Here is an 11,000-nt window from a genome sequence, read left to right as displayed (position 1 = left end):
GAATATCCCTTGGAGCACGGTCAGATGATTATTAAGAAGTGGAAGGTGTACGGCACCACCAAGACTCTGCCTAGATCAGGCTGTCTCTCCAAACTGGATGACAGAGCAAGAAGGAGACTAATCAGAGGCTACCAAGAGGCCAATGGCAACTTTGCAAGAGGTACAGGCTTTTATGGCCAAGACTGATAAAAGTGTGCGTGTGACAACAATATCCCAAGCTCTCCACAAATCTGGCATGTAAGGTAGGGTGGCAAGAAGGAAGCCATTACTCAAGAAAGCCCACATTGAATCCCATTTGAAGTATGCAAAAAAAACACTCAGGAGATTCTGTAGCCATGTGGCAAAAAGTTTTGTGGTCTGACAAAACTAAAATGGAACTTTTTGGCCTAAATGGAAAGTGTTATGTTTGGCGCAAACCCAACACAGCGCATCACCCAAAGAAGACCATCCCTACTGTGAAACATGATGGTGGCAGCATGTTTTTATGGGGATGTTTCTCATCGGCAGGGACTGGGGCACGTCAGGATAGAAGGGAAAATGAGTTCAGCAAAGTACAGAGAAGTCCTGCAGGAAAACCTGCTGCCCTCTACAAGAAAGCTGAAACTAGGATGGAAGTTCACCTTTCAGCATGACAATGACCCAAAGCACACAGCCAAAGCTACACTGGAGTGGTTAAGGAACCAAAAGGAAATTGTCCTTGAATGACCCTGTGACAGGCTAGCGTGTGGACAGAGGCCCAGAGACAGACTCCAGTTCCAAAAAAATACTTTTATTACAAAGACACAAAATAAAAGGGCGCAAGGGCAAAAATAAAGGGATTTAAACACAAATAATCAAACAAAAAGCAAAATTTACAAAAATAAAGATTTCCAGGCTGGGCGATGCCTTCACTGGATTTAGAAAAATCACAAAAACAGCAAACCAAAAACAGCAATCCAAAAACTGCAACCTGCAACCTGCAACCTGCAACCTGCAACCTGCAACCTGCAACCTGCTTTCTCAGCTCCCTCTTCTCTAATGGGCAGTTGAGGCTTCCTTTTATGTCAGTTGGCTGGGCGTTGATTGATTGTTAATTAAGCTAATCAACTAATCAACTAATCAACCCCAGCCACCTGAACACAATAAACCCAGGCAGGTAGGGGAATTTAACCCCATCCCTGCCAATCTATATAGGACAGAGCTCTGCTCTGCCACAGGCCCCGACCTAAATCCAATCGAAAATTTGTGGCATGACTTGAAGATTGCTGCCCATCAACACTCCCCAAGGAGTGTTTTGTAAAGAAGAATGGTCAAATATTGCCAAATCTAGGTGTGCAAAGTTGGTAGAGACCTATCCCAACAGACTCACAGCTTTAATTTCTGCCAAATGTGCTTCCACCAAGTATTAACTCAGGGGTGTGGAGACTTATCCAATTATGTTCTTTCAATTTTGCGTTTTTATTATATTATTTTTTTCTCAATAAGTGGAAAAAAATCCTCATTTAAATGCATGAACACCTGAGGTCAAGGCGGTGTAGACTTTCTATAGGCACTGTGTTTGCCAAAAAATACAATCCTATTTATTTCGCATCCCTCCATCACCTGAAGGGTAAAATGTTCATATCAAAAGCATAGATTGTGAGAACAATTCTAGAATTGTTATTTTAGAGTTTTATCTAGGTTGATTAGTTCTCTCATAAAAAAAATATTTAATTGACATGTTACAAGATTGAAGATTTTGTATGAACACACACACACGCTAGACACAAGGAATGTTTAATCAATAGTAGTATTTTATTAAGTACACACATATTAAATAGAAATCACAAAAGTCAGAGAGTCAATCTCTTATTTTCTGAAGCATAATATACAAGTCAAAGCACCCTGCCTTAAAACAGCCAGTAGGCCAATGAAATATGACACTGCTTCTACTCACACACACACAGCAGCAGGCTGTGATGTAGATAGTAGTTTGCTAATACAGACACACACACACACACACACACACACACACACACACACACACATAAACTGAAATGGTGCAGACAATCTTAGAAGAGATCACACTAAGCTTACTAATAGTGTGCTGTTTAATGATATAGCATGTTTACTTTAAAATAAACCCTTCATAAAACAATGAGGTAGATTACTTATAGTTAAGTTTCACTAAAAAGTTATTTCACACCAAACATACTAACTAATTAATGGTTCAATTCTATGAGAATGTGTTACAATTAAATGAATTTATTTCCATGAGAGAAAAATGCAGCTAGAATTATACTCTGCGGTTCCTTGAAGCGGTTCCATGTGAGTAAAGTTTTCAAGTGAACCATACAAACTTAGAAAACAGGTAAGAAAAACAAAGAGCAAGTCTGAGATTGGTTGAGCCAGAGCCCTGAGTTTCGTTGTCATTAATTCCTGCCAGGATAAAGCGATTGTTTACATAGAGACAAACTCAGATTTCACACTGAAAGTAAAATGTATTTCTAATAAGAAGAAGAAGAAGAAGAAGAAGAAGAAGAAGAAGAAGAAGAAGAAGAAGAAGAAATAATGTTTTATTTATGTAAGTATGCCTTAGGCTGGAAAAGGTTGGGAAATGCTGCTTTATAGGTCCGAGGCTAGTGATGAGCTATTTGTCTTTTCTCAGTAGTTCTTGCAGGAGGAGAGCAAGAGACAGGACATATAGCAAACTGAGCACTTTATCTGTTCAAAATCTTGTTTTTTTAGAGGTCTCTCATAGCTGTGTAACACAGCATCCTTATTTTAACAAAGTACTGTTGTGGCAGATAAATGCATTGATGACTAGACTTTGTACAGTAGTGGCCTTTACCAGTGAGTTACAGACTGGCAATCCTACATCCTAATTGGCTGAGCCTGTTTCCAGCATTCCATCAGGTTTATAAGTGATTCACCTCAGTCATTACTGTTTGATACTACACAGCTTCAAGAAGGTAGAGCTGAGGTGCAGGGTTTTATTTATATTTAATTTCCATATTTTTCCATTTCTGAACATTCTGCAGTCATCTACAGTACGGAGCTTCATAATTGGTGGGTGAAGTAGTGAGGTTTCTAATGTTGTCATTTTTCCTGACACACATAAAAAAAAAAAAAATTGAAAACAATGACTTACTGAAGGGCCCTTATACAATGAAGTACAACTGTGACTTAACTGCAATTGTGAATTGTTTTCCACATCAGCTATTCCCTATGGAATTTGACAGAAAGTGTCTTAGATGAAATATGAAGCAATTCATAAGACACTCCCATGTGGATTTACTAGATATTTACGTACCGGGATTCCATGGCAATGCTGCAATGGGAGTGGATGTACTGCCTTTTTAAAGGTGGGTACTGGTGAAGGAGTCTAGAATGTGTGAATCTCAGAAGGAACTTCAAGACCTGTGTACAGTATTTGCATATTAAAACCAGGTAAGACATTTTATAAAATCACAGAGAAGGTGGTAGTTCTGTGTATTGAGGCAGTGATGACTAAGCTTTTAAACATATTCTTACCTCTTATTATCTTACTAATCTTCTCTTAATGTTTTGATGTTGACATCTGTGTTTTTCAGACTTTATTTACACTTTCATTGAGATTCAAGTCTATTTATCTGCCACAGTGCTGACTACCTGGTGCCATGATTCTCTCTCCCCATTCATTTACTGTGTTACAGGAAGTAGGTCTCTACCTGACCCCTTTTCTATTAGCAGCATAGAACACAGGTTTAATGCTTAGATGGAATCCAATTATTTGCAATGTTGAAAGTTAACATAGCATGGTGGTAGGAGAAAATGACTTCAGAGTATTATTATTATTATATTTATTATTATTATTATTATTATTATTATTATTATTATTATTACTAACAACAAAAAAGAGGAGAAAAGGAAACACTAAGGCGTAGTAGAGTAGGGTTATGTTACGTTACTGCCTCTAAAAGCATGGCATGGCATATCTGGTTTCAAGGATTCTGCATGCTTACTATTCATTCTGTAGTTAAATCTCTGTATGAAGGAAACTGAGTGTGTGCATTCATGCTCAGGTAAAAGGCAATACAGTGTAATAAAGTGTTTGCTCTAGTCTTTAATGAACTCCTATTTTTTATGGAAAATATTCCATGTAAGTGATTTAAAGTGCTGTCTACAAGATATTTACAATGAACAGCAGTAATTGTAAAGAATGGAAGATATGTTTTAGTACTTTTCATTTGCGAAGGCTCTGAAGCAGATCAATAAGAAAATACAAGACAAAGAATAAAATCTATGTATGTTAGAATCATGTAAACAATGTAACAAATAGATATGATATCCCTGCGACAATTTATAAATGGGTCACAATCTCATGTACTAAATTTATTTTTCCAGACACATCATGGCAACATGGATTGCATAGTCTTATGTAATAATAAAGCATTACTTGCCATTAAAACACAAATGCGTTAATGCACTTACAGGCAGCACAGTGTTGGCTTTAGCATACATTAACCAACCTAATTACAGCAACACACAGCTGTACACAAACATGATTAAACAATGGACTACTGCTCTGTAAGGTAAAAACTGCAATAACATGTTTCCTTTCTTTATCCAGACTACAAATAGCTCCTCTGGACAAGATGAACTCCACCATCGCTGACTCTTCCATGTTAAGTTTAGAGGGCTTCATTGTGTCTCCTGAAGCTGCTCACCCTCTTTTCCTGTTAACATTGGCAGTATATCTGGTTATTCTTATTGGAAATGTTACAGTTTTTTCTGTTATTGTTTTTCAAAAGAATCTACACGAGCCAATGTATCTCATGATCTGTAATATATCTGTTTGTGATTTGATTGGAAGCACAGCGGTAATGCCTAGATTAATGGCAGACTTACTCACAGAGGTTAGATACATCTCATATGCAGCTTGTGTTATTCAGGCTTTCTGTGTTCATTTCTACACTGCAGCAGCTCATCTGATATTGACTGTAATGGCTTATGACAGATACATTGCAATTTGTAACCCATTAAGATACAACAGCATAATGACAACTAATACTTTGGTGAAGCTCTGCTCCCTTGCCTGGGGAGTGGCATTCGTTTTAATAATAATCCTCTTTGCTCTTACTCTTAGACTTCCGAGATGCAGATCAGAGATAGTGGAGGCTAATTGTAGCAATGCAGCTTTATTTCTTTTATCCTGTGCTGACACTACTGTAAATAACATTTATAGCTTATTTATTACATTTTTTCTAAACGTTTTTTCTCTTGTGGTTATTGTCTGGACTTATATTAGAATACTAATTACATGTTTATATAAAAGACAAAGCAATAGTAAAAGCAAAGCCATTCATACATGTGCAACTCACTTAACTGTGTATACTATTTTTGTATTCACTATTTTGTTCTCCATCATTATGCAGCGATTTCAAAATGTCAGCCCAAATGCTCGGAAAATCACCTGGGTGTTATTTACAACCTTCCCACCGTGTGTTAATCCTATCATTTATGGAATTCATACAAAGGAAATTCGGAATAATGTTTTGAAATGGTTTAAAAATACAATACTACCAAATCAATGATGCTGGTGGTGCATTATGCAACATTACATTTTTTTATTCTATATTTAATTTACATGAGTACATCAGTTTATTACATGAGTACATCAGTTTAATGAATAATAAATATATATGAACATGGTTTATTAATATGTATTAAAATAGATATAATAAAGCAAACAGGTAAGAAACGCTGGGATATTCAATATTAACTGTCAGATTCTGTATCAATAGATTTTTTAAATTATATTTTCCTAATATTGTTGTACATTTATGATAAGCCAATAAAAAATGTGTTTGTTTAAACCCAAACCGTCATTATTTCACAACATCGATGTGATGATTTATTTTGTTTATCTTCCATTCAGTTTGCGTTTTACAGGCAAAAAGGTTTGCAGTGCTAACATTGATTTGTATTCTCCACAACATAGTTACCCCATACCCATTTGCAACATGCCTCTGAAATAGGGTACATTGTAACAAAATGTGGATACCAGATAAACAGTCGAGTAAAAACTCTGTCAGACACGTTACCATAATATGAATTGTGAATTCACGAATTAAACTGTAAAAATACCCAAAATGCACCAGATGACATCTGATACACACAACATAGTAACATATATCACTACAAACCACGCTCTGGTTTCTGATTTCATATCTTCCAAGCATAGATTCAGAGTGAATGGATCATGGTGTCCCAATGGAGTATCATTAAACAAGGACAACAAGCAATTACAGTGTAATGAATCCTTACAGCAACAGCCAATGTACTAAATGCGTTTATAATAACAGTTTATTGATCACCGCAGCACTCCTGCACCTGCACAATGTTAACCACTTTGCCACAGGCATCAAAAGAGATGAAATTTTGTAAGCAATATCCAATCCACCTCACAATGATTCACCAACAATCAAACTACAAAGAAGACATTTGAAATGAAATGGTTAATTTTAAATGAAATGATTGCTTTATTTTTTTATAATTCCATGTCAATTTCAGATTCTATTATATGGTAGTTATCTCGGTTCCACCTCTCGCACTAAAGCATAGTGCTGATACTGCTGTACAAAAGAGCCGGCTCCTTTGCAAGAAGCGTATATCGGGCTTATGTCTTTGCACGTCACAATAATATCAAATAACAGTTACGAGTAAATAGTAAACATACACACACGCATATCTGGTTTAATTATGATATATAAACCATATTTTATGGGTTTTTCTTGTTCGTTTTAATATAAAAGTTATGTATTTAATGACACACAGATTAATGTAATGTAAAGCATTACCGCTTTACTGTTTGATAGGCACGGGCAAAGCAATTGTCTGGGTCATTACAATATATGAAATTTGAAAGTATATATGTACAAATATCTTCACTAATATACAACTGAACAAGAATGGTTGATTATTTATTTTCATTTCATACAGTATTAAATGTCATTGTTTATGATATGAAATAATAAATAAATATCAAGATAAATAAATAAATGTATTATTTATGTTTTACATCCAAATATATGGGCCATCATTCAGCATAGCTAATTCTGAAAAATGATGTTCCTTTTTTGTCCAGCGAGGACCACAAATAGCGTTACTCTCCTCGACCAGTATAGACAGGAAATCGTACCTCCTTCTGCCAATATGGACCACAATGAGTGCAACGTCGAATCAACCCAGTTTAATTCGAGATTAGCTCCAGGCTTCTCACATAATTTCCCATGCTACTGCTAGGTTTTCTGATAGTGTGACTTAATTTAGCAACACTCACAGGATGCCAAAACTTTTCAGAGCTCCATCGCAAAATCCCAGAATGAGAATGAGAAAATTCCAGAGAAATCTCAGCCGGCTGACTTCATCTTTCAAAATACCGCGGCTCTTAACTATTCGTGTAGCACTAATGACAGTTAACATAAGACGCTTGCACACTGAAGGCTGTAGGTTCAAATCAAGTTTATACCAAACCACTTTTTATTTCTCTAGTTTGTTTGTTTTTTGGGAGTCAGATGTGCCATTTTAAAACAGAAATAAGTCATTTAATATGAATGATGTAGACGTCACAAGAAGTGCGTTCCCTGGTATGTTTTCATGTTGAAATAACAAGTTAAAATCGAATGTGCTGTAACAGAGATATGCGTGGATAAAAGTGCATTGAGTCTTCAATTATTATTATTATTATTATTATTATTATTATTATTATTATTATTATTATTATTATTATTATTATTTTATTTTTTTTCTTGCCTGCCATGCATGCAACTAGTCAATTTTAAAACATTAATAAAATGTATAATATACATGATGCAGACATCATAATTAATCTTCAATACAGTGTTCCCTTGTTGTTTTACTCATTTGTGAATTGTCAAATTTAGAAATAATTCAGTTATTTCTTTTTCTTGCTGTGACAGGGTAGCATCCCGGCCCAGGCTGGTTACTGTCAGGAATCAGGACCCCAGACAGAAAGCTGCAGTTTTAAAGAGCTTTTGTGCACTTCATTAGACAAAACAACCAGGAACAAACAAAATACGGCCTGAGGACCAAAAGAAAAGGTTTAAACAAAAGAATAACCACGGGTAGGCTGGGCAATCACCTTCACTACACCGTTTGTCAAAATTACAACACCAACTCACATTTTTATTGTCTCATCATAAATGTACAATAGTATTAGGAAAATAATCAAATTTAAAAAAAAAAAAATCTCTTGATACAGAATCTGATAATTAATATTGTATATCCTAGTGTTTCTTCCCTGTCAGTTTATTACGTCTATCTTAAGACATATCAATGAACACCAGCACACCTGCACAACAACTCATCCGTTTTCTCTCAAATAAAAAAAAAAAAAAAGAACTATTGTAAAAGCGTTCAATACCGCAAAGGCAAGCATGTAAACAGGAGTTCAAATAAACCGCTCATTCCCTGGAAATTGAGATACCGGTATCCTGAAATGTGACATCACCTGGTGTAAGCAGCGTGTACAGTGGTTAATAATACTTTAGTATGTGGTGTTTGCCTACGAGGCTGACAGTGATTGGTATGTATTGGGTTGTTGAATATTCATATAAAAAAAGGTGATTATACTGCGTTGTATTTTTAGCAATATTACCAATAAAAAGGCTATCTCCACGAGCGTACGTGAATGTTTTTTTTTTTTTTTAATCCCACGACATTGTGATATGAAAATTATCAATATCGAATTATATCGATATCATATTAAATTATTGATATTGGTGCCCATCCCTACTACTTACACAAGCAGGGATTTTGCCCTGTCACTCTTGCAATGCAATGACACAAAAGCCAGATCTTCATGAATGTCTAGTTGCCTGAAATACAGGAGCTTGTATCATTGCCATTTCGTGTAAAGGCTGCTACACATCAGACAAAAATAATAGAACCTTGTGATGCATATTCCCTGAATATGATATTAATGTACAGATAATTCACAACTGCAAAAAGCAGTTTGATGCCAGGAAGCCATAAAGCATCTATGTTCTGAACAGAAAAGGACGTTAAAAATCAAAGAACTCAGTTTTAAGAGGCAAGACACGCAAATGACCTCATGTGAATAGCTAATTAGCAGAGAGAAAAAGACAATACGTATTCAAGCAAAACTAATCAACCTAGATAAAACTCTAAAATAAGAATTCTAGAATTATTTTACAATCTATGCTTTTGATATGAATATTTTACACTTCAGGTGATGGACAGATGTGAAATAGGACTGAATCTTATTTTTGGCAAAGATGTAGCTAAGAGACTGAACAATCACAGCTATCCATTCAAGCACATGCTACCATATATTGAAAAACCCAAACCTAATTTTAATACATTTTAACTAATCTGGCCTCATACAGACACACCAGCAGTGCTGGTTGTTTTGTGTTTTAACGCTTATTAATAACGTTTGTAAATACCATTTTATCGCCGGGCAAATCGCATCGGAGTGTGTGGAGACCTTAACACGCTGCCCGGGGCGACTAAAAAATGACGTTGCTATTGATCACTTGGGGCAGTGTGCCTAGGGCTTAAGCGAACCATACAAAGCTGAAACGCAAGAAAGGTAAGAAGCATTTTTCAGGTCGTTAGGGTTGGGTGTGTTGATTTCATGGTACCATGCAGATCTGTTGTACAGTACAATTACACTTGTAACCATGTCTCAGCTCCGGTGGAAATCATTTTGAAAATTAGTGCATAACTGTTTTGAAAGTTTAATACCAGAGAGCCCACTGGTGCTAAATTATCAAACCCTCCCCTAATCCCCCCCCCCCCCCCCCCCCCCCCCAAGAAAAGAAAACCTTATTCTTAAATTCAAATGCATACAGTAACTGAGTGGCACTGAATTCATTGCTGCTGGTGTCTACTTGTTTTGTGGCCACACTTTATGAACCTATCTGCTTTAAAAGCAGTGCAGGAATCTGTTTGTCAGGACTCCCTCCATGTAGCTTAATAAGCAGTTTATTTATCTGTTTAAAACCTTGTTCTCTCATAAGTGTAATACAACATCCAACATTCTTACTTTGATAGAAAGTACACTTGTGGCAGATAAATGCATTAGTGACAAGACTTTGTGCACAGTAGACCAGCAATCCTACATCCTAATTGGCTGAACCTATTTCCAACATTCAGTCAGGTTTCTAAGTAATTTATTTCAGTCATTCCTGTCTGATACTACACAGCTTCAAGAAGGGAAGAGCTGAGGTGCAGGGTCATCTATAGTAAGGAGCTTCATAAGTGGTGGATGAAGAAGTGAGGTTTCTAATGTTGTAATTTTTCTCTATCTGACTCACACATCAAAACAATTAATATTGAAAACAATGAATTAGTGAAGGGCCCTTATACAATGAAGTACAACTGTGAATTAACTGCAATTGTGAATTGTTTTCCACATCAGCTATTCCCTATGGAATGTGGCAGAATGTTTCTTAGGTGAACTGAAATATGAAGCAATTCATAAGACACTCCCATGTGGATTAACTACATGTTTACGTACCGGGATTCCATGGCAATGCTGCAATGGGAGTGGATGTACTGACTTTTTAAAGCTGGGTACTGGTGAAGGAGTCTAGAATGTGTGAATCTCAGAAGGAACTTCAAGACCTGTTTACAGTATTTGCATATTAAAACCAGGTAAGACATTTTATAATATCACAGAGGAGGTCATAGTTCTGTGTATCGAGGCAGTGATGACTAAACATTTTTACCTCTCATTAGCTTAACAACCTTCTCTTAATGTTTTGATTTTGACATCTGTGTTTTCCAGAGTTTATTTACTCTTTGATTGAGTTTCAAGCCTCTTTATCTGCTGTAATGCTGAATATTCTGTGTCATGATTCTCCCCATTAATTTACTGTGTTACAGGGAGTAGGTCTCTACCTGACCCCTTTTCTATAAGCAGCATAGAACACAGGTTTAATGCTGAGATGGAATGCAATTATTTGCAATGCTGAAAGTTAACATAGCATAGTGGTAGGAGAAAATTGCTT

General features: G+C 36.1%; 1 protein-coding gene across 1 annotated transcript; it reads left to right on the top strand.

Annotated features, from left to right (window-relative positions):
* Positions 1-4,572: 4,572 nt before the first annotated feature.
* Positions 4,573-5,534, top strand: LOC121312443 (olfactory receptor 10A6-like). Its single transcript, XM_041244245.1, has one exon. The coding sequence runs from the start codon at positions 4,596-4,598 to the stop codon at positions 5,532-5,534; it is 939 nt and encodes a 312-aa protein (XP_041100179.1). The 5' UTR covers positions 4,573-4,595.
* The last annotated feature ends 5,466 nt before the right edge of the window (positions 5,535-11,000 follow it).

Source organism: Polyodon spathula, unplaced genomic scaffold, assembly GCF_017654505.1.
Source record: "Polyodon spathula isolate WHYD16114869_AA unplaced genomic scaffold, ASM1765450v1 scaffolds_3898, whole genome shotgun sequence".
Lineage (NCBI taxonomy): Eukaryota > Metazoa > Chordata > Actinopteri > Acipenseriformes > Polyodontidae > Polyodon > Polyodon spathula.
The sequence above is the reverse complement of the archived record's forward strand: the minus strand, read 5'-3'. Positions and strand labels throughout refer to the sequence as shown.

What these genes read in the sequence shown, in the direction of transcription:
- LOC121312443 (XM_041244245.1), top strand. Translation starts at nt 4,596, where the DNA reads ATGAACTCCACCATCGCTGACTCTTCCATGTTAAGTTTAGAGGGCTTC.